The following is a 25,555-nucleotide window of genomic DNA, read 5'->3' as shown; positions in this document are numbered from 1 at the left end:
ATTATACTACATAGCTGAAGTGACAGAAGACTAGAGAAATAGATCTCTATATATTACCCAATATGTAAATACAAAATCTGTAATAAAAAATACTTAGAATTCCAGTTCATTTCTGAAAAATAGAGTTATTGAACTGTCAATTATTAAAACAGAGTAATTCTTAATATCTGGCAAGTTCCAAAAATTGTTTCAGATATTTGTGGCAGCTCTTTCTCTATCCTGGGTTCTATAGAGCGCCACAAATTTTGGTCTCAAACCTTTTTGATTTTATCTTCTTTAACCTGGACTATCAGTGATTCTGATTTCCATCTCACCTCTTCAAAGATTTCTGCCGGTTCATCTAATCTTATTTATCTCGCTGTCCAACAATTAAAGATGGTGAAGACTAAAAATCTTATGCATAGAACTTTGTTTATATCTCTCCTTGATTCCCATTCCAATTACTTTCTGGTTTTTATTCTTTGCCATTTTATTACCTTTAGCATACTTACTTCCAACTCTCCTTCCACTTCCAGATTTCTTGTGTTAGAAAATCTGTTCTTTGTCACTTATGTAATAATGTCAAGACAAAAATTTATTAACTTATATCAATATAAGTCCACTAATAACTTCTGTTTTTCACATCTCCAGGAGCCTACTGAACCTTTAACATCTCACACTTATGCACAACTAGAATTTTACAGACTACTACTTTGTTAATATATTATTGACTTTACTGTTGCACCTCCAAGTATTTCTACTTTCTTTATTCCAAGAATCAGAACAAACCCTGTTGTAGTGAACTGGAACTCTTTCTCAGCATTTCAGTCACCTAAATCACCATGGTTGCAACTATCCCAGCATCAAAAGTTCCCCTTTCAATCCTAGTTTCTTTAAGACTTTTTCCAAATGGCATATTACACCCATTTTTATCTTTTACATCATATTAATGTTTTCACCACTAAGCTATCAGTGAAGTGTTTTTAAAATTATACATAATTCTACAATATTTCCATGTTGTAACCTATAATTCTTTACAAGTTATACACACAGCTATAAAAAAAAATAATACTAACAGAATTTTATCATTTACTATACTATAATTAGCAATTGCCATTTAGAACTCACATGAGCTTTTCCTCTTCCTTTATTTTCCTGGCTTGATATAATTCCTCTGGCTGCATTGAATAACTTGTGGATTCCAGCAAAAGGACCCTGGAAAACGGCAAGTAAACATAATCACCACATTTTAACTTGCAGAATGATGACAAGACTCGGTTTATTCTAACTTTGAAATTAAGGCCTGCTAAAGAAGGTTATTACTTTCAACTGGGGAATACTTTAAAAGATCTATTAATAATAAGGTAAATTGACTTCTTAAAAATATTTATTAATTTATTATTTTTCTTTATATAATAACTTAAAACATTTTGTACAATTTAAGACATAATTTTTAAAGCTAATGTAAGGGTGCAAAATGCTGAGACATTTGTTCAAGGGTAATGGCGAAAAATCATAAACTACTACCTCATCAATGCCATAGGTTGATTTTTAAGCAAAGGGATGGTCTACAGCCATGTCATCACATGCAGACCAATTTTCAATTTTCTTTTTTAAAAAAACAATTTAAAAACCCCAGAAAAATGCTTGTTTCAATATTAAGACAAGTTATACACACACATATTTTAATTTTAAATCATTTTCTGAAATACAGTTTATACTATGATCTGTACTAAATTAAATGATTAATTGAGCCATTCACATTTGAGAAAAAAACAACTCAGGTAATTTTATTTTGTTTTTTTAAATAATGAATCTATTAAGATAGTGTAAATTGTGATTTCTCTGAAAAACCACAAGCAACAGCTTCAGTTAAATTTTTCCTAGAAGATTCTGAGTTTTTTTCCTTTTATGTATATTAAATTGTGCATGTATTATTTCCATTCTAGGTATTGGATAACCCATTGACCTACTGGTAGTCATTAATAGATTTACATATCATTGTAGAATTTGTGTTACATAGCACTGGCACACATAGTTCATTCATTTTAAACCAGATGCCTGCATTTTTCCTGTGCTCACAGACAGTAAAAATAGAAGGAAGATTACAGAGTACATTGGAAAAATGCAGAAGCCAGTATCAACTAGCATAGCACTAGTTGTGGACCTGAATTCAAGCTTTTCAATAGATTTATTATCAGTATTAGTTGATTCTCTGCCCAAGAGTTTAATCAGGCATTAAAAAAAAAAAAGACCATTTCTTATTATAGTAGTTTATATTACAGATATACTTTTCCGTTCTTGGGAGACAAATAGCTGCAAAGGCATATAATAGATAAGTTTAAAAGCATTCAACCAATTTTCTTAATGAAGTTTAAACATTCAGTAACCCCTAAAATATATATCTATGCATAAGCATTAAAAGCTGGGAACTGTAAAAAACAGAGAATGTTATTTAGTTGATAGTAGTGGGTAACATCTAACAGACAAATACTTGGCAAGGACTACTTGAGGGTGCAGAATTGACAGCTTTTGGAACTATCTGACCTTGCTAGATATATTCGACATGAGGTCAAAGAGGCATTCTCATTCTTAATTTGTCCTTTTCTTAAATCCACCTACATTATACACCGAGTTTTAAGATTTTCAACTCATCTTTCTGTAAAAGAGCCACTTCTTTATTATCTCAAGCATAATTCCTAGTGTTATTTGCAAGTAAGCAATGCACCCACTGGTGGAACACTAAATGGTTCAAGACACTCAAAGAACAATACAAAGAATCTTTTCTTTTAGATTACAGGTTCAAATGTTGTCCAAATTAATAATTACCTCAAGTGGCTGTCAAGCAGCTTTTGAGTGATATATATAAATATAAAATTAAATTACTTCATTGCCTTTGTTCTATTATTTCCAAGAGAGTTGCCACACCACAGAACTGATTACAGGCAGCCTCAATGGCCAGCTCAAGGACTTTAAAAAAAAAGACAGAAGCTAAATAAATTCATGATTCCCACATAGGAGGCTTATGCCAGAGCATGTTGCTGAAGGAGTGAAAACAAACCTGTCACAGGTTTCTATACCAAATCTATTCTGTGGGTTGATTTCGTTTGCAGTCTATGCAAGGAGTATTTTAGACAGATCAGTAAAACAAGCTAAAAATGTTAGGAAAACAGTTCTTGTAAATGACAGACATAAACCAATATTTATCTCTATATACTAAAGACAAAATGTGGAATCAGATCACACTAGTAAGGAAAGCCACATTTATAACTCTGCGGTTGTTACATCTATGAGTACAAATGAAAAATTAGATTAACTAATGGTGATGCAAGCCCCGAGGCAAAAGCATGGTCTTTTTTTCTTTTGCATGCTTAATAATTTAAACAGCAGGATAAAGCAGATTGGGGAAAAAATAACCAACTATTAATTAACATGGTTTGTTTCTCTTTGGAATACTGCTGGACTTCAGCCAAACACAAACACACAAGGAAGGTTCATGAACTCCATTTGATTAAAACTCTAGGTTTATTGCTTATACTGAGGTGAATTCCAATTAAGGATTATTTGTATTCTTTATTTATTACAACGGCTTCCACTTCATCGTGCTTGTAACAATTTTGGTAATGTAAATCCCTATAATTTCCCTATATCCTCAAGGTTTTGCATTTTTAAGGAGAAGCAGAAAATTATCAAAAACAGTTGTTAAAACAGCATGATCATTATAGATTTATCTTTACAGCATTGTCTACCTGAATGTACCACCATTTCTGAAGGGATTAGTAACGTTCAGGATAACTTTCTTCAGCTCATAACATGGTGATTTGCATTTTAATATAGCCTAAAAAAGAGCAAAAAATTATATCAGTATGAAGAAGTTGCAAAACTACTTTTCTATATAGTAAACAAACAGGAAAATATTACAAAGATGACTAGAACCATGTATTTGACCACTGGTGAATAAAAAATTAACATAATCTAAATACTAGGTTTTGCTGCTAGCAAAGAACAGATAAAACTTTAAAAAAAATGCACTAAACTTCAAATTTGAAATGCCCTTCTAAATGATAGTACAGTGCCAAGTATCAAACTAACTCTTTGCCTTCTTATCTTTCCATGTCCTCTATTTTCTCCCTTGCCCTAAACTTCCTTTCTAACATCAATGTCTATTTCTATGGTATAGAGTTATGGAAAAAAAAAAAAGAGATAAACACCATCTAACTTCAGAAGATCTGCTCAATGAATGTTTGATAACAAAATGTTGGAGCACAATGCCTATCTTTGCTCTGACTATTTTGGGAATATATCTTAAATCTAAAGGCTCTCTAAAGTTAAAAAGCACAAATAAACCCAGCAATCTCTAACAAAAGTTTGCTGTCCATCGACATCTGACAACTGAAATCACGAGCCTGAAAGGGCATATCAGCATTTCCACAGCAGAATTTCCAAGCACACTCACATGCTGGAAGGACTCCAGATTTATTTTCAGAGTAATCAGTGCAAAATTTTAAAATTTATTCAGGATTAAGGTGTGATTTGTATCTTTAAGAATCTTAGATACTCTTTTAAGCTTTCCTCTACATGTCCTTAGGCTTATATTAGAAACTTGAAAATTCATATGTCAAAGGCTAATGCTGATGGTAACTCACATTTTTATTCTTACCTCAGTTCACTTTTGTTTGAGACAACATACAGATGAACAATATTTTTATGACAATAATAATCATACACACAAACTTACAGCAGGCTCAATATGCTTGACTTTGGATTTCAGAGAGAATGTCAGCGTGACACCACCTACTCCACCCACACGCTTTGAGATCAGTAGCAACACTGCTTCAGCAGGGCACAGAAAACGACTAGTGAATTCCACATTTATACTTGTTTGTCTCCTAGGAAAAGTAATAATAATAACCATATTAGTAGTTTTAATAGGCACAAAATTGTGACTCGGTAACAACTCAGAAATGTCATTTCAGGAGAACATTTTAGAGTCTTTGTAAGAAAAGAGGGCTAGAAAAGAAATTAATTTGTTTCTTCTGAAATACTTGCTTGTGGTTATATTTTCTACCTAAGAATACCTTTAAACATTCTAATAAAACTATATAGATAGAAAAAGAACGAAACTGAGTCCTCGTTGTTTTTTATGACCATAGGGTGTAGCTTTTCTTCCCACACACACTAGCACGGGAAGTTCTCTTACCTTAAAGCATTACCCTGACAACTGACTTACCTTATGATCCCCTATTCGAATAAGCTTTTGTGAATTCGAGTCAGACATTGTGTTATGCATGTTGCAAGGCAGATCTAGATGTTCTTGATCAAATTCTCATTGAAAATGGAGAAAGAGTAAAAAAATCCTTTAGAGTAATTAGTAATGCTGAGTAATTAAGAGGTAAAAAAAAGTTCTTTCATAGAAGCCACAGCTCAAGTCCGATGGAAAGCTGGAGAAGGGGAGACCAGGTAGTATGAAAGCTTAGACTAGGTAAGAATTAAGTTTAGACTTGATTTGCTTTAGTTCTGCAACTAAGCAAGAGCAATGAGAAAATTTTAGTGGCTGAAGCTTGTACTTTAAAGCTCTCACTTATTTTGAGATTAATGTCTTAAAATGGCATGAAGGTCAGAGAAATTATAGTGCATACAATTGTTCTAAAAGCAAGAATATAACCATATTATGCCTTTCTACATACATGACCAGAGCAGGGAGATATTTCTCTTAACAGAAAAAAAGGGAAACAAAACATTATATTTACTCTATATATATTAAAATATATATTTTTATATATTTTATATATTATACATATTAATATGTGCATACATATATATATACTAGATTGTGTGTCTATATAATACAGTGTGTGTGTATACTTATAAAAGTAAGAAAAATTTTATAGATAAAAAAAAAAAATCTGACTTAAAACTACCTTGGGACCTAAGAACTGGATGGTGATAAATAGAACACCAATATCTTAAAAAAAATGTCGAAGATCAGGAGAATAATAGACCTTTACACCTCAAATTTATACCATACAGCATATCAGAAACAATTCTAAAAAACAGAATAATAGTGTAAGTATAAATTATATCTACTATACACAAGATCTACATAAAGAAGATCTAACTGGCAGGAGTCAAGATCTGTAAACTGTTGCCCTGCCTTAGAAACCTAAGGGAGTTCATTAAAGGACTTCAACGAGAACGTGATCAAATATGATTTAATTCTTCTATTTCTAACAAAGTCCCTTTACATAGGCATGCAAGGACACTAGCACACAGGAAAGGAAGGAAGAAGGAAGGAAGGAAACAATGCAGAAACTAGGAAGGTCGTTAATGGAGTCTTCAAGGGTCTACAATAACTGGAAAGTAAGAAAGCTTACTGATGTGCTAGATTGCTCCTGGTTGTAAGGACAAAGAGTGACAATTCAAAGGTTGCAGGACCTTATGAGACAATAAAATGACAAGGAAATTCACTGTTCACAGATGCAGAGAGATGCACACAGGGAAAGCAGTGTTAGGAATAATTAGAAAACAGACAACATAAATTGCCATTAGGCCACCAGATCCTATCCAAAGGGCTCAAACCATAACTACTGTTTGCACTTCTTTCCCTCAAAAAGGAAACAGCACAACTGAAAAAAGCTCCCCAGACTCAACAAACGTGACTATAGGTAACAACTCAGTATGGTCTCTAGACTTAACACCTCGGACCTGGAAATTCTGAAAACCTGGCTCCTACAGGTTTCATGTTGCTGCTGCAGAGTCCCCATACATCACCATTTTTGACAGTGAAGAGTTGCTAAGCCCCCCAGAGTCTGAGGCTCCTAAGCCACCCTGCCATTCAAAACATCCTGAAAAACCTATCCTGGGACTGCAGACTCTCAGAGAAGCAGACTGCCTGAGACATCCAGTCCCAAAGCCACTTTTAAGAACCAAGTTTTAAGGAGTCTGCTCTCCTCTTATTACAAATAGGAATGACAGAGAAATGGAGTATATGGAACATCACGCCTGATCTTTGCCTCTGCAGTAACAGTAACAGATTTGAATTGCGAACTGCTGCCTTCTGTGGCAAAGCCAGCATCAGGAAAAACACAAAGTTGCTTTGTTGTTTTTGTTTTTCTTTTCTTCTATTCATCTCTGTTTATCTGTGTCATGGCCTCTTAATTGAGGCCTTGGTTGGAGTGTGTTTGCAGCGTTGTTGGGCCAGTTCATCTACAGTTGCTGCCTCCATGTCTGTCCAGCTCATTATTTGCAAAGTGTGGCTTTATGACATCAGTGCATTTCGTACAATTTTTCATCAGATGGACCATGTGCATCAGCATTTGGGCAACCTGATCTAGTGAAGGGTGTCCCTGTACATAGCAGGGAGTTGAAACTAGATGATCTTTGAGGCCCATTCCAACCCAAACCATTTTGTAATTGTTATAGGTCACCTCCAACACAGCTAATTTCCTCAGATACTGGATACCTCCCTCAACATTGGCACATTTGCTTTGGGAATTTGCAAGTTTTTCCTTGAAGGAATACTCAACTTGCCACCCAAGACTTTGGCCTCCTATTTTTTTTCCCATCACTTTGTCAATCTGTAAGGAAGGTATCCTAGCTGCCATGCTTTATTACCCTGTAATTACCAACTACTGGCCCAAAAATCCCAGCACTGGAGTAATGAGTTGAGAATTAACTCACCTGGTTAACAGCTAAAATCTGTTTGCATGTCTCACAGCTCACTTAGGTGAAGCTTCTTCCCCCCAAACTAAAGGAGCTGGCTTATACTTACATTTTTTCTTTTTAGGTATAGGGGCCCAGGTTGCCCTGAGCCACATCCAACCTGGCCTTGAACACTGCCAGGGTGACGGCAGCCACAGCTTCTCTGGGCAGCCTGTGCCAGGGCCTCACCGCCCTCAGGAGAAGATTTTTTTCTTCATATGTAATATAAACCTACCGGGTTTTCGTTTAAAGCTGTTATCCCTTGTCCTGTCACTACCTGTCCTTGCAAACAGCCCCTCTCCAGCTTTCCTGTAGCCCCTCCTTTAGGTACTGAAAGGCTGCTATAAGATCTCCCTGGAGCCTTCTCTTCTCCAGGCTGAACAAGCCCAACTCTCTCCGCCTGTCTTCACAGGAGAGGTGATCCAGTCCTGTGATCATCTTCATGGCCTCCTCTGGACTCGCTCCAATAGCTTCATGTCATTCTTGTACTAGGGACCACACAGCTGGACACAGTAGTCCAGGTGGGGTCTCATGAGAGCAGAGGTAGAGGGCCAGAATGGCCTCAAACACAAATCAAAAACCAGCACACATCCAAAATGTAGCCCCATACTAGCTACTATGAAGAAAATTAACTGTACATGGGCAAAAACCACAGTCAGACACTGGTAAGTAGTCTCCCCATCCTAATGTGAACTGAAAAACCTTTTTAGCAATTTTTTCTTCCCCATCCTGTTGAGGAGAAGGAGTAAGAAAACATCTAAGGTGGGTATTTGGTAGCAAATCAAGTTTAAACCACCACAGCCATTTCTGAATTTCTCCAGCTAGTAGTAGGGAACCACAGTATATGTTATTGTGTTTCTTTGAAAATACAGACAAATGTGTATTTTCTACTTCCATCTTTAATCATTATTAGTTTAAAATAGTTGGCATCTCCACCTAATGCTGGATAACTTCTTCCTAATATAAGTAAACAGCTTTGTGCCTTTTTACTCAAATATTTCCCTGTTAGCTTATGAGTTTCCTGCAGGTCATTTCTCCTGAGAAGTAAACACAGTTCTTTGAGGCTAGGCCTTCATCTACAGAATTCTCTATAACAAGTGTGCTCATCCAGCAGGATCAGTCAATCACACTTATTCCTCATTAGTGATTATCATGACCCACAGTTATCTTAAATCCAATTACAGCTAAATATAGGAATGTACATATTTGGCAGATAATTAGAGGCTATTCTCTAGGCATGCCATGTCTGTCTTAAAGTCTTCTAGCTCTCCAGTCATAAGACTGATGAGTTTCTTTTTTATTTAGCCTCCCTATCAAGGCTATGGTTAATCTTTTCAGCTGTAATTGCCTGAACTCTTATGAATGAATGTTCTTTATATTGCTAGTATTTACTTTGACCTTGTATCCTGAAACTTTGGCAAAGCAAGCTTTACAACTTGAATGCAGCCCTTGTCAGAAGACAACAGCTGCTATTTTTGAGTTCTTGTTTATTTGTTTATCTAAAGTGTCTGTTGTTTCAGGTGAAAAAAAAGCTGGTTAGTATTAAGTTAGCTTGCAGTGAAAGAGGAACTAGTAGTGAAGGCATATCAATATTTATATAAAATATTCACAAATTTATAAGGTATAGTGTCAATTCAGGGGAAAAAGGACATCTGACCTTAGGTTGTCTGAACTATTACAGGTACTCTGACAAGTTTTTGAAGTAGAACTCCTGTTCTCTGATAGAGCAAGTGGGTTTTCCTAATTTTTGTGCTTTTTAACACATTGATTCACCTGCCTTCAATCCCATATTTATGGATTGTTTCCTTCTAAAATCAGAACAAGTAAACTTAATGTGAAGTACCTCTTTCTAACTATTTTAACATCTTTTATTCTTAAACAAGTTATAGTCAACAATGCTAACATTCCCGTCATCACATTTTAGTAACACACTCACATCAAATTTCTTATTTAATACACTAAAAATTATTGCCTTTTATTTAGGCCATAATTTTTTTTTTTTTTTAGAAGTCTGTTACTAGCCTACCTCATTTCTGAATCTCTCTAGACCTTCACTCTTTCCAAAGAAAACAGAACAGTCTCTCCTACAAATCCTCTACCATTTTTTGCCTTAAACAAGCAAATATAAATCAGCAGTAAGAGCAGTAAACCAGTAAGCCTGCACATAATCAATTAAAGAGGTGTTAATTATTCGTATTACTATCACTTCCAAACCCACCTATGATATTATGATTTAATACAAAACACCTACAAGACTCCCACACATCCTACCGATGCTTGAAGTTCTTTCCATCAGAATATTAAGGAATCTATTAATTAAAAAGAATCTATTTTTCATTTTGTGACCAAGATTACCAGTAAGGTTACATTATGGTAATAATTACAAGTTCATTAGTGGATGACTGGCATTTGAGAGAATCACAGAATTGTAGGTGTTGGAACAGACCTCCAGAGATCATCAGGTCCAACCCCCCTACCAAAGCAGCTCCCTAGCTCATATTGCACAGATAGGCATCCAGATGGGTCTTGAATATCTCCAGAGAAGGAGACTCCACACCCCCCTGGGCAGCCTGTCCCAGGGCTCTGTCACCCTCACTGTGAAAAAGTTCTTCTGCATGTTGGTGTGGAACTTCCTGTGCTCCAACTTGAGGCCATTGCCCCTTGTCCTGTCCCCACAGACCACTGAAAAGAGCCTGGCCATTTCGCCCTGTGTCCCACACTTCAGCTATTTGTAAACTTTAATAAGATCCCCCCTCAGTCTTCTTTTCTCCAGGCTGAACAGTCCCAGATCATTCAGCCTTTCCTTGTAGGGGAGATGCTCCAGGCCCTTAATCATCTTCGTAGCCCTTCTCTGGACTCTCTCCGGGTGATCTCTGTCTTTTTTATACCAGGGAGCCCAGAACTGGACACAATACTCCAGGTGGGGCCTGACCAGGGCAGAGGAGAGGGGGAGGATCACCTCCTTTGACCTGCTGGCTACACTCCTCCGGATGCACCCCAGGATCCCATTGGCTCTCTTAGCCACCAGGGCACACTGCTGGCTCATGGCCAACCTGTCATCTACCAGGACCCCCAGGTCCTTCTCCACTGAGCTCTTCTCCAGCAGGTCATCCCCCAGCCTGTACTGATACAAGCAGTTATTCCTTCCCAGGTTCAAGACTCTACACTTGCTTTTGTTGAACTTCATCTGGTTTCTCACTGCCCAGCTCTCCAGCCTGTCCAGGTCTCTCTGGATGGCAGCGCAGTGTTCCTGCGTGTCAGCCGCTCCTCCCAGCTTTGTGTCATCGGCACTTGCTGAGGGTGGATGCTATTCCCTCATCAAGGTCATCAGTGAAGATATTAAACAGGACTGGACCCAACACCGAGCCCTGGAGAACACTGCTAGTCACAGGTCTCCAGACAGATTCTGCTCCATGGATCACCACTCTCTGAGCTCAGTCCTACAGCCAATTGTCAGCCCACCTCACTGTCCACTCATCTATCCCATGCTCTCTCAACTTTGCTATCAGGGTGTCATGGGAGACAGCACTGAAAGCCTTGCTGAAGTCAAGGTAGATGACATCCACTGCTCTCCCTCAATCTACCCAGCCAGCGATGAGATCATAGAAGGCTACGAGGTTGGTTGAGCACGATCTCCCCTTGGTGAATCCATGCTGATTACTCCTCATAACCTTCTTCAAATTGCTTGGAGATGGCTAAATTTTATCACTACACATTTTTTCAAATGTTTGTTGGTATATATAATGCCAAGTAGCTCAATGGCAAAGTGGAGCACATTTACTTGAGTCTTGCTTTTTCAGTTTCTTTTAAAGGTGAAGTGAAAAACAGCCACATTATTGACCTTTCAGAGAAACACGTGATATTTTCAAGGATTACACTTTTATGTTAATTCTTATCTGAAGTAATTGCAAAGAAAATGAAATCAAATCAGCGTCGCAGCTCACTGAAAACATAACATTACTTGTTGTCCCTCCTGCATAAATTTACAATATGCATGTCATTTAATACTGCAATGTTGATCAACCTTAAAGAACACTATGTTTATGCAGAGCTTCTTGAAATTAACAATATATATTTGAAATTCTTCCTCTTCACAGTTTATTTTCATAGAATCATAGAATGATTTAGGCTAAAAGGGACCTTAAAGATCATCAAGTTCCAACCGCCTGCCTTGGGCAGGGACACCTCTCACTAGACCAGGCTGCTCAAGGCTCCATCCAACCCGGCCTTGAACACCTCGAGGTATGGGCATCCAACACTTCCCTGGGCAGCCTGTGCCAGGGCCTCACCACCTGCACAGGGAAGAATTTTTCCTTAATATCCATTCTAAATCTACCGCCTTCCAATTTAAAACATCCCCCCTCATCTTATCACTCTATGCCCTTCTAAAATGTCCCTCTTCAGCTTGTAGGCCCCTTCAGGTACTGGAAGGCTGCTATAAGATCTCCCTGGAGCCTTCTCTTCTCCATGCTGAACAAGCCCAATTCTCTCAGCCTGTTTTCATAGGAGAGGTGCTCTAGCCCTCTGATCATCTTCGTGGCCCTCCTCTGGACCCATTCCAACAGTTTCATGTCCTTCTTATGTTGGAGACTACAGAACTAGACACAATACTCCAGGTAGGGTCTCATGAGAGCGAAGTAGAGGGGCAGAATCACCTCCCTTGATCTGCTGGCCACACTCCTTTTGATACAGACCGGGACACATACAGTTGGCAAATTCATACAAATGTTGATCTTTGTTTTCCATTTTACAATTTCTGATCCATTTTATATGCAAAGCTGTATCTTAATCAGACTTACAGCCTAACCCGTTAGCTGACAGCAAGAGTCACTACTACATCCCTTTCATCTTTGCCAGTTAAACAGGATTACTAAAATTCTCTATCTACTCATAAAATCACAGAGCACAAAAAGAATTATAGAATTGTCTCGATTGGAAGGACCCTTAAGATCATCAAGTCCAACCACCACCCTAACCTGCCATCTACTACTAAACCATGTCCCTCAGCACCACATCTAACCATCTTTTAAATACCTCCAGGGATGGAGACTCCACCACTTCCCTGGGCAGCCTGTTCCAATGCCTATCAAACCTCTCTGTGAAAAAGCTTTTCTATTGAGAGGGGCCCAAAACTGAATGCACTGTTCAAGGTGGGGCCTCACCAGCACTGAGTAGAGGGAGACAAATACTCCCTTGGTCCTACTCACCACAAGCCAGGATGTTGCTGGCCTTCTTGCCCACCTGGGCACACTGACGGCTCATATTCATCTGGCTGTCAGTCAACACCCCATGTCCCTCTCTGCTGGGCAGCTTTCCAGCCACTCTTCCACAAGCCTGTAGAATTGCTTGGGGTGACTATGACCCAAATGCAAGACCCAGCACTTGGCCTTGCTGAACCTCATACACATGGCCTTGACCCATTGATCCAGCCTATCCAGATCCCTTTGTAGGGCCACGCCTTCCTACCCTCAAGCAGATCAACAGTCCTGCCTAACTTAGTATCATCTGCAACTTGTTGAGGGTGCACTTGATCCCTTTGTCCAGGTCAGGTCATTAATAAGAGACCTGGGCCCAGCAGAGAGCCCTGAGGAACACCACTAGCAACTGTCCGCCAATGGGATGTAACTATTCACCACCACTTGCTGGGCCTGGCCATCCAACCAGTTTTTACCCATCAAAGAGTACAGCTGTCCAAGCCAAGAGCAGCCAGTTTCTCTAGGAGAATGCTGTGGGAAACAGTGTCAAAAGCTTTGCTAAAATCCAGGCTTGGTTAAGCAGAACCTGCCTTTCATGAACCCATGAGCTGACTGGGCCTGATCGCTTGTTTTTCCTGCACATGCCTCATAATGACACTGAGGATGATTTGCTGCATAATCTTCCCAGGCACCAAGGTCAGACTGACAGGCCTATAGTTCCCCAGCTCCTCCTTCTGGCCCTTGTTGTGGATCGGCATCACATTTGCTAACTTCCAGTCAACTGGGACCTCCCCAGTCAGCCAGGACTGCTCACAGATGATAGGAAGTGGCCTGGTGAACACTTCTGCCAACTCCCTCAGTACCCTCAGGTGAATCTCATCCAGCCCCATAGACTTGCATATATCTAGCTGCTGAAGCAGGTCCTTGGATTATGGGGGCTGCATTATGCTCCCCATCCCTGTTTTATGGCTTAGGGGGCTGGGTTCTCAGGGAACAACTAGTCTTGGTGTTAAAGACTGAGGCAAAGGCAGCATTCAGCACCTCAGCCTTTTCCTTATCCTTTGTCACTGTTACCATCCGCGTCTATTAGAGGACAGAGGTTGTCCTTAGTCATCTTTCTATTACTAATTTATCATAGAAACATTTTTGTTTTTCTTAACATCAGAGGCCAGGTTAAGTTCTAGTTATACTTCTGTCCTTCTAGTTTTTCCTCTGCACAGTCTCACTACCTTTTTGTAACCATCATGAGTGGCCTGTCCTTTCTTCCAAAGACAATAAATCCTCTTTTTCTCACGAAGTTGCAGCTCCAGCATTCTATTCAGCCAGGCTGGTCTTTTTCCCTTACAGTTTGTCTTCTGGCACACAGGGACAGCCTGCTTCTGTGCCTTTAAGGCTACTTTCTAGTAAAACATCCAGGCTTCCTGGACTCCCTCACCCTTGAGGACTGCCTCCCAAGGGAATTTGTCAATCAGGCCTCTGAAAAGACTAAAGTCTACCCTCCTGAAGTCCAAGGTAGCAGTTCTGCTGACCATCCTTCTTGCTTCTCCCAGTATCAAAAACTCCCATCATTTTATGGTCACTGTGCCCAAGATGACCTCACCCCACACCAGCCTTTCTTTGTTTGCAAGCAACAGGTCCAGAAGGGCTCCTTCCCTAGTCAGTTCCCTCATCAGCTGTGTCCGGAAGTTACCCCAAACACACTCCAGGAACTTCCTAGACTGTCCCCTCTGCTGTATTATATTCCTAGCAGATATGTGGCAGGTTGAAGTCCTTTGATTTTGAGACTTCTCGTTCATAGAACATTTTGTCTGTTTCCTCATCTACCATATCTGCCTTCTTGGTCCTTCCTTTGATTCTTATCCATAAACTCTCAAACCTGCTGTCACCCTCATGTTCTAGGCATTCATAATACTCCCTGACATACAAGGCCACTCCACCACCTCTCCTTGCTTGCCTATCCTTCCACATATAATATACTTAGTATGCAGACCTAAATATGCTTAGTAAACAAAAAGAAGGCAAGGTATTGTGAGTGTTTATGCTACCAAAAATGTTGACAACCTAATGTTTTTTCCAAAATTAAATCTCTCCAAGATCCGTAGATGACTCAGAAATATGAGACAGAGAAACAACTACATTGCAGGTGCAAGAATTTCTCTCTTGGTAGGTAAGGACAGTGGGGGCAAGAAGAAGCTGTATAACACTACTATCAAATCTGTGTCATGGTCTTTTAAACTCCCAGTAATGTTTCATTTATGAGTAAGAAACAATACCTGAAATCTTAGAAGAAAGAATTTTTATCTGCTCATGCTGCTGCAATACACTGACTTAAAAAAAAAAAAAGTGAATCAAGTTCAAGGCAGGTATTTCAATTTTAGTTGTGGAAAAAAAAAAAACCCAAAATAAAATTTAAGAATAGCAGATCCAAACTGAAAACTGAAGCTTTCAATACATTAGGACAAATATATTTATTTCTCATGGATGACACCTCAATGATCTCAAGACTTATACTCAGCTCTCAACGCTCCATTGAGCTAAACTGCAAGTGTTCCACTGATAAATTACTCTAAATTATTCTATGGTTAAGGAGGAAAACCTGTTCTTTATACTAATTTTGCCCTGTTTGTATTTGAATACATTTCTATTGTTCTACCACTAATAGATTAGATGATTTAAATTTCTACATTGCTAAACTTATTAACAACACTAAAAAAAGGGTCACTACTTACTTAGGGGCAATGGTGACAGTTTTTCCTTTAGGCAATGAGAAATCATCAGCATCTCTTCCTGCAAGAGTAGCCTTGTACACCAAAGTTTGAACACTTGGGTTTTTCAGACACACCTACCACAACAAAAGAATCAGCCTATTGTTATTGAATTTTTGGAGCATAAAAGGTTATGTTCTGAAGCTAAGTTCCATAATACAGACAGAGGATATCACAAAATAAGAAAATACTTCAAATAGCTCAGCAGATATTTTTTCTCCCTAAAGAGATTTTAGTCCATAGTGGAAGTAAGGCAGTCCATAGACTGTCTAACCTCAATTTCTATGAGTACTGTTTTTGCATTGTACACTGCACTCCTATGTCTTTTAATCTCTTATTCCTCTCTTTGATCTCAGATTTGTCATATTGATAGATTTTTTTATTGTGCCCACAACAGAAAAAAACAGCAGTGGAAGCCAGGATCTCAAGCCTGAAGAGAAAAAAAGAAGATACATTCTTCCAACTTCCATACCTATGAGACGAAAGCCGTTCATTCTTTGTTGTAGTATATACATAATATAAACACATCTATACATACAGTTTTTTTTTACCTGCTGCTACAATTCTAAATTTAATGGTAACAGTACCTGTTTAACAACAGTTGCATGGAGAGCACCTGTAAATTCTATAGTCTGCCTGGGTAAGTAGTGAGGAAGACTTTCATACAGGTAGACACATAAAATAAGCATCGTGACTGGGTTTGGATCACAGATGTCACTGGCCTAATATCGAGGGGGAAAAAAAAGAAACAATAACCAGATATTCAGATAAAATTTTGCCTGTATAATTAGTAATATGAATATGAAGAACAAAAATCTCAGAACCATTAAGTTTGGAAAAGACCTCCAAGATCTAGCCCAACCATCCCCCTACCACCTATATTACTGACTAAACCATGTCTTTAAGTACCTTATCCAGTCTTTCCTTGAACACCCCAAGGGATGGTGACTCCACCACCTCCTGGGCAACCCGTTCCAATGCCTAACCCAGTATTTTATATAATTTATATTATACAAATATTTTCAACCTAACTTTTAATAACTGGATTAGTCCCATAGCTAAGATGAATATGAATCTTGTTGGTGCACAAAAGAAGTGCTTCAATTCTTGAAGGCCACTGACATGCTCTGATAATAGACCAAGGCTAAAAATTAAACACATTTTTATCTATAGATCAGGAAAAAGAGATGTTCATTTCATCATAAATTAGTAGCAGAAAAATCAAGTGAAATTCACTGACTGAAAAAAATATATCTCTTTTCTTAAAAACTATTTTAAAATATTTCAGTATACTATGTAAAATACCAAATACTCCTAGACACAATTTTGTAACTGTTTATGAAGACATCATCACTACCCAACTAAGAAAGAAATCATGACTAGTAATTATGGTAATTTTTATTCAGATGACAAATTGCTTTACAAAAGGTAGTAAGTATTACTCTGCATCTTAAATATTTGATTTACAGAAATGAATTCAAATCACAAATGCAAAACTGCTTTAGTCCTCAGCAATTTTGGTAAGTCACTGAAAAGAGAGAGGTAGAAACCACATACTTGAAATACATTAACTTTTCAGAAGCCTGATATAGTAAAGAGACTTAACGATGGAGGTGCCTTCCCACATAAGTACAGGCCAGAAAGATTTGACTAGAGATTTAAATAAGGTGCTTTTTTTTTTCAAGACACTTTCTTTGGCTTCCATACATAACAGAATTGTTCAATACAGTAATATTTGAAAAAGGGTCACCTTTGCCTAATGCCTTTAAAGCGACTGGTATTCTGAATCCTCTCACCTTACCAGAAAAAAACTTGCCCAATTCTCAAACAACAAAAACCCCACCCTGATCTGTTATGCTGTCGCGGATTGTCATTGTTACCCTCTCAAAGCAGCTTATCTAAATTGCACGTAACTACATGCAAACTCATTCATCACTCAAGTTTCCTTCCTCCTTATTTTAATACTGAACTGTACAATACTTCGAAGCATTGTATATACATAATGCACATCTTTTAGATCTGCAAGGTAGTGCAAGGGAACAAGAAAAGTTGTATGAGAAACTTTCAAATCCCAAAGAAAAGATGTATGAGAAACTTTCAAATCCCAAAATTTTGTGTTATAAACCAGCTATACTATTCTTTTTAAAACTTACTAGAAACTTGACAACTTTTATAAAAGACATTATCACTCAGATTAATGCATCTTGTTCACAGGTCAATTTTACTCCCACTGTACCTTTTTAGGACCGAAACATCTTTATAGTGAACTATGAGGAAAACGTCATATCACTTTTTTTAATACTTTTTCAGTACTGTCTTACTTTAATACTTATTGCCAGTATTATCAAAATTGCCAGGGATGTCTGAGAATAACAAATATTCCTATACATTAATATTTATTCTATAAACTACATTATACCAGTTTTTCACAGCACCACATTTTAGTCCCCGCATTTTTTTTTATGACCAACTATATTCTTGTCCTCAAAATTATAATAAGATGCTTACTGCCTAAATGAAGCATTAGAGGGAAAAAGCATTTTAAATACTTTTTTTTAATTGACTCTTATGAGGCAATTTTCATAATGAACTATCTATTCCAGAATCTCAGTACTCTCCTACAGATTAATCAAACGAATGGACACTATTATTAAAGCAGCAGGATAACAGAGCAGCTATTTTGTCAGTCATACACTCTCTCATGTGAGCCTATGTAGAATTATTATTTGCATTAGTGTTTCACCTTAGTTTCTGTCTGCTTCTAGATGAGCCAATAATATACTTTACCAAATGGGAAAAATGCAACACATTTAGATTATAATAAGCAAATTTAGCATTTTTTTAATCTATTGGAATTCTTGTACAGGTTATATTTTCCTCTTCAGTATTAAGATAATAATTAAGGATAAAAATGAAGATTATTGAAACATCTGAAAAAGTGTTACTTAAGAGTTCCCGTATGTCCTAAAATACTCAACTATAGTTACAAGATTTAATGTTATGCTTTTTTCTCACTTCCACTCATATTTCTCCAAGGATGTAAACTATGGTTTTTGATAATTACTTGGATTTTTTTTATTTCATTTCAGAGAACAGATTAGTATAGCAAATTCTTAAAAAAAGTGGAAGATAATTAGAAAAAAATAGTTAACTCAATAAAGCAACTCTGTGGGAAGAACTAGTCCCATTTGGATTCCCACTAGGAACCTTGAAATGAAAGTAAAAATTTAATCCTCATTATCAGAAATGTTTGGATAACTGCACTTACTTAGTTTCCCAAATGGTAAAGAAGATAGTGTGGGAAAAGATATGTCATTTATTAGCCACATGGGCTGAAAAAGGAGAAAACTTTTTTTTTTGCCTCTGCTGGACTGTCTTTAGAGCAGTAGGAGAGATGTATAGATGCATCTACTATCAATTATCTGAGTTAATTTTTATTTCTAAGGTACTTAAAGGCTGACGCTAGAGAATACATTCTAAAACTTCTACAAAACAGCTAATTTGACTTCCTAATTACTAAACACTCAAGATGCAATAGACCACTCTGTAAAACAGTAAATATTTATTCCACACAGAACACAACAGTGAGTCAATCTAAAATTTTGCAGAAAGGCCCTTGCTCCTCTAGTTAGTTCCTCCTGCAGGTATGGCAAAAAGCAGTTTCATGAACGTTCCTTGTGAGAAAGACAACAAAAGCATTTGTAGGGACATCAAACAAGGATCCACAAGTTCTAAACTCTTATGGATCTCCTTGGAGAATCAGATACTGGCTATCGCATGAGTCACCCTGCTGTAAAGAGTTATTTGATATCTGAAGATATGTAAGAATCACCAATTCAGTAAGAGAAAACAATTCCTGTAAAGCCAGTGAAACCGTGATTTTTTTGAAACTTGAAAGGGAAACTAGAGGCAGAGATAGTTGCCTTGGCATAGCAAGGGCCAGCTGCTCTCTCTAGGCCAGGGATCCAGAAGCAAAAGGCAATAGAGCTGAAAAGGCCAGTCAGGGCCCATCCCTGCGGACTGGGAAAAGCAAAGGCTGGGATGAGGGTCTGTGTGTGGGCCTGAATCAATGGGTTTCATGGCTGGGCAGGGCTGTGGGGACCTGGAGGCCAGCCCTGTTGCAACATTGCTGGGTATGAGAGTCTGGGGAGAGTGACATGGGTCCTGGCCTGTGGACAGAGTGGGGGACCCCTGAGGGGCTGGGCAGGAGCCAGCAAAGCTGTCAGTATCCCAGAGCCTTGACATTAGTTAAGCCTGAAGAGCATTCAACATATGTAATTTGATGACACTACAATAGGTATTTCAGAAAACGTGAATTTTTAATAAGGCTTCATCTCCCTGGTTGCAAGGAAACCTAAATGAGCTGTGTCCCTGAATAGACTCCTACCATCTGCTTTAGGAGGAGGAGCCTCTCCTTCTCCATACCCTAAAGCATTATGTGGCAGGGTGGAGAGAGAAAAAGAGAATCTGAGTCCTGGAAAAGATGACAAGGCTTCATTCATGGACTAAAAGCAGAGAAGGGATGCATCCCCTTCCCAAAGAATAAATGTTATTTAAAGGAAGATGACTTAGTTATTGAAAGGTTCACAGGCTTATTACTGACCACAGCTCAGCCCTAATTAAAATATATGCCTGTAGTCACGCAAATTACGTGCCTAAATTCCTGCATGAATGTATTCCACGTGCTTTAGAATAGAATGCACTTCCTATGCAAAGCAAAAAGGGTTCTTGCCTGCCAAAACCTTTAAACCTGAAGTCTGAAAAATACTCGATATTTTCCATTTGCTTTTCGAAGCAACAGCAATTGAATGTTAACAAGTATTTGTAGGAGAAGTTGTTATTATTGCTCAATACAGATGTGGTTTTACATTTCCGCTGTTCATCTTTCCTGCATTGTCATTTAAGATAGCAAAGATGCCAGACTAGATTATCTGTTGAAGCCACCATTCTTTTGCAACCTACTTCTCATTTCCACTTAGATCACAACTTATGCCCTCAGAAAACCTACTACTTTAGGGTATAATTTTAAAAATATATAAAAATCGGTTTGCTTCAAAACAAGATTTAGCAGAATATTCACAGTCTATTACTTATTTTTAAAAAAAATAATTTTAAAAAATTAACAGAGATTAATATGTTTTAAGAGATTTATGCTTTAAATTTTATGCATACCAAAGTTTCTCAAAGTATGAAAAAGATTCTCACATTTCTTGAAGAGTTGAGTGCTTGCTTGTTGGGATTTTATTTACACTCTAACGCTGCTTTGTTAAAGAAAATGCTGAAGCTGACAAACTGGATAAATTATTACGCTTCAAATTCTAAACATTACAAGTTAGGACTATATCAAAACTGCACAAGAAATCCACGAGTTAGCAGATGGTATCTATTGCAAAACCAATGTTATGTAACTTTTATAACACCATCAGCTCTGTGCTGTGAATCCCACAACAAACTCTCCGTGTTTTCCATCGCCTGTATATTACTAAAGCCTGGGTTTTAGTACTGCTGGTACTGCAGGTCAGAAAAGCGTTTGTAACTGCTTACAAATAATGTATCTTGAAATTAAATTAGGTTTTTAACAACACAAAAATTAAATGGCATTAACTGTCTCTAAGTCATTCCATGATATTTAGAAAATGCTGGCAGTTCTGTTTTATTAGCATAGCAGTGTAGTGGATTGACAGAATATATTACAAAAAAATATTAATCTATCAAGCTGGAAAAGAAAAGGAATAACAGATCAGCATGTTTTAAATCCAAAATAATCACAGTAACTATAAGCCAAAGTTCTGACAGACAGAAAAGAGGAGAGAAAAACTGTATTAAAAGATACCAGGAAGGAGCAGAAACACTTCTTGGGGCATGTAACACTCTCTGTTTTTCTTAACATGTAGTTATTAGTTGAATAATATAATGAAGTAAACTATTCAACAAATGCAAAAATCATGCAAGTAGGCTATCCCCACTAAAAGACTAAAAATCAATGATAAAAATAGACCTCCTATGCTAAAGAATAGCTTCTAGCAGTACACAAATAATGGAAAAATAGAAAATGCTTGGAATCAGCAGCCAAGAAGTGTTACTAGGTAGCCAAGTTAAACCAACAACTACAAATGACTACTGAAAATTATGTTAAAAGTATTAAACAAACAGAAGGTAATAAAAATACCACATTAAATTGCAGAAACAAATATTATTAGTAATTTCCATATTTCTAAGGCTTAAACATTGAGCTTTAAAGATAAACATATAGGAAACAATAGGGATTTGTGAAAAAAGTAAGTTTATGTAGGCTTTGCTTATACAAGTGCATCAGCCAAGTTTTCAATAAGCTGGAAGTCAGTGTGAGACTAGAACAGTCGGCAAGCCTGCAAAGAAGATCAAGTAGTTATTTTGGTTTCTAAATGATGCATAAAATTTTATATTTTTGCATGTTTATATTGTATACACATATTCATATCCTTTTAAAAAGACTAAATCAACCACAGGCATAACTAGTTTCTCTTTAGAAATATTCCAGGTGAGGTCATTATCAGGTCCAAGTAATTTTCAGTTGCTCTGACAGAAATAAAAAACACCACCAATCTTAAAACATCTTTTGCTTTCACAAAAATGCCTAGGGAGCACCCAAGGGCATACTTTAGGTGAACTTTAAACATGCCACTTTGTTGCAAATCCATCTTTTCATAGATCTCATCATGCCAGTGAATCATAGAATAGAATCATAGAATGGGTTGGGTCGGAAGGGACCTTAACAATCATCACATTTGGCATTGAATTGATGAGGTTTGCAAACGCCCATCTCTCAGGTCTGTCAAGGTCCCTCAGAATGGCTTCCCTTCCCTCTAGAGTTTCAACCACACTACATATCTTGTGTCATCTGCAAACTTGCTGAGGGTGTAATCGACCCCTGTACACCTGAGAGTGTACTCTGTCCCTGTCCTCAACAAGGATGTTAAATAATATCGGTCCCAGTATGGACCCCTGAGGGACACCACTTATCACTAATGACCACTCATACACTTAGCCACTGGTTGCAATGTTTTGGTCCAGCCAACACCTTATCTGCTGAATGGTCTACCCATCAAATAAATCTCTCTCCTGTTTAGAGACAAGGATGTTGTGTGGGACAGTGTCAAATGCTTTGCACAATTGTATCAATAAAACTGAACTCCAGCCAAATGTGCTTTAGAAGAACATTTCTGTTCTGTTAGAAGACTAAGAGGGGATCTGATTAATATTTATAAATATCTCAAGTGGGACACAGGGTGAAATGTCCAGCCTCTTTTCTATGGTCTGTGGAGACAGGACAAGGGGCAATGGCCTCAAGTTGGAGCACAGGAAGTTCCGCACCAACATGCGGAAGAACTTTTTCACAGTGAGGGTGACAGAGCCCTGGGACAGGCTGCCCAGGGGGCTGTGGAGTCTCCTTCTCTGGAGATATTCAAGACCCATCTGGACACCTCCCTGTGCGACCTGTCCTAGGGAACCTGCTATGGCAGGGGGGTTGAACTCAATGATCTCTGGAGGTCCCTTCAACAAGTCTATGATTCTATGATTATTTATATAATGCTCTGATTTATCAGGCTACCAGGTCAAAGCAAATAGCTGTTGCATCCACTTTTATAAGGAAGCTTTGGAAGATTCAAGCCCATAACAACTCCAAGTGTTTTTCCACTATCCCTAGGAAAGATACATAAGAGAAAACAGTTGCTACTCGAAACAAAAGTAACTGGGATTTTTTTCTCTCTTCCATTTTCTGACTTTAAGATCACAAATCAGTAATAGATTCCTATCTCAGGCAAACCAAGGTACTTGTATTTCCATTGGTGGACAGACTGATACAGAGTACTACCTGTGTATTTGCAGTATCACGTAAATTTTAACCAAATAGCAAAGACTTAAGAAAGAAATACTGTTCTTTAAAGTTACTTTTGTCAAAAAGTTGTCACATTTACCAATCTAACAGCTTCTTCTTAAAGTACAGGAAACTGAAGACAAAAAAGCGTTAATCTACTTTAGAGATTATTACAATTAAAGTATCACTGAAGCATTCAGTGACAGCCAGGAGGTTATTCTTCTGAGCACGTACAATAATGTCTAGGTGACCTCAAGGAAAAAATCTTACATATAATATGAATAAAAAAAATTGTATGTTGGTGCATTTCTTTCCTCTTCTCCTCTGGGTCCCTCATCTTCTTTTTCTCCTTATTTCAGACTCAAATTTGGGGGTTACATATAGACCCCTTTCTTGCCCATATAGCCATGTTATAGGCCAGTTTCAGTGCTTTGTACTCCACTGTTCAATGGAACACCCACATTCACTTTCAGCTTCTTAGCACTGACTTCACTCACATTCTACATTCATTTGAAAATATACTCCCTTTTACTTGGTCTCAAATATAGAACATCAGCATTGTTGGCCCCAATTTTAAGTCAGTAGCAAACTGAGTTCCCTCTACTGGCTGTAGACAGATTAAAAAAGAAGACAGATATACAGCATGTTACTAAACATAAAATGATCCCAAGTGGATCCTAGATTGAAGAAGAACGTAAATCAACAACATGATATTCCTCACAAAAAAGGACATCAGAAGCTGACGGTTTACAGTGTTACTCTCACCAGCAGTCCAAAGCTACTGATTTCTGCATGCATCAAATCTGAGACAGACTCTCATGGGACTTTGTGGTTAGATAGATGCATGTAAGTGTCACCAGGCATTCATATAATTTTTTACTATGCCTTTTTATGTCCAAATGCAAGATATTTGTTCTTAAATATATTTTTTCTAATTTGGCTTAAAATTTTAATAATAAATTACACTCAAGTTTTCATTAGATTTACAATGCTAGAATCTGAACTGAATTAATCTTATGTTCACCTAGTTGTATATATGTGATTCTACAAAGCAAAAAATTAAGAATATTGCTTGTAATTAACTGTATTTATATGAAGCAATATTTTGTTTTTTATCACACAGTAGCACATCATGAAACAAAACCATTTCATTAAAATCTCACCTTAATTTGATGAACAATATTATTATCATAAAAATAAAAAGAAAAAATAAAACTTAAAAGTATGTAAGAACTGCTAATATAAAATCATTTACCTTTATGTCTATAGCCAGATTGACAGCATGCATAGCATTCACCAGTATCAAACAGTTGTGCAGAAACTGCTCAGAAGTTCTTGGATTAGTATACATTCTTACAAAGTGAGTAGCAATCTAGAAAAGACAGAAATCAAAGTCTTGATCTTCTACTAACAAAAATTAGTATTCTTGTATCTTTCAGCAACCTATAAGGTCTAAACTAAAAGAATTGAAGTTGAACTAAAATTCCCTATAAAGTACATACCCAGAGAAAAGAAAAATCAATACTCAAATAATCACTTAGACTTGCTAAATATTGGGGGGTTTCTTTCTAAAAGCCAGAAAAGCCAACAATTTCAGAAGACAATAAGGCCTTAATAAATCCACTTATATTAATAAACTGTATAAAACTTGCCTGATATTAAGAAGTCCTTACCAAGTATGGACAATAAGCTGCCAGCTGTGTTGCCAATACCAGGCCATCTAGAAGATCTTGGTCAAAATTTACTATCCATCTCATTGGTGGTACGTCACCTGATTTAAAAACAGAGCAAGACAGATTAGACTCTTTTCCCCTGATATGCACATTTTTATTCTAGATAGAGATGATGACTATTTGAAATGACTGAGTAGAGGAAAGAATAGAAAAAGGAAACATCCGCTCACATATAGAATTTCCCAGGAAATAATTCTCTTCCAGAGCCATTGCTGAAAACATGAAAAAATCTCACCTAGAATATCGTAACTGTTATTCATTCACTGATACATCACATTAGAGTATTCATCACAATGGAAGCGAAAGCGGGTAAGCGAAACTTAA

General features: G+C 37.5%; 1 protein-coding gene across 1 annotated transcript in view; it reads right to left on the bottom strand.

The window, feature by feature from the left end:
* The window catches only part of CFAP47 (cilia and flagella associated protein 47), a gene marked incomplete at both ends in the record, with an annotated part of 308,599 nt that overhangs the window by 191,031 nt on the left and 92,013 nt on the right, over positions 1–25,555 (bottom strand). The window contains 7 exons of the mRNA XM_084279564.1: positions 1,108–1,194; positions 3,729–3,817; positions 4,718–4,868; positions 15,605–15,717; positions 16,228–16,362; positions 24,754–24,870; positions 25,172–25,269. Of these exons, the coding sequence (XP_084135690.1) occupies positions 1,108–1,194; positions 3,729–3,817; positions 4,718–4,868; positions 15,605–15,717; positions 16,228–16,362; positions 24,754–24,870; positions 25,172–25,269 (790 nt within the window). The remainder of the gene's footprint in view (positions 1–1,107; positions 1,195–3,728; positions 3,818–4,717; positions 4,869–15,604; positions 15,718–16,227; positions 16,363–24,753; positions 24,871–25,171; positions 25,270–25,555) is intronic.

Source organism: Gallinula chloropus (assembly GCF_964237585.1).
Source record: "Gallinula chloropus genome assembly, chromosome: 1".
In the NCBI taxonomy this organism is placed as follows: Eukaryota; Metazoa; Chordata; class Aves; order Gruiformes; family Rallidae; genus Gallinula; species Gallinula chloropus.
The sequence above is the reverse complement of the archived record's forward strand: the minus strand, read 5'-3'. Positions and strand labels throughout refer to the sequence as shown.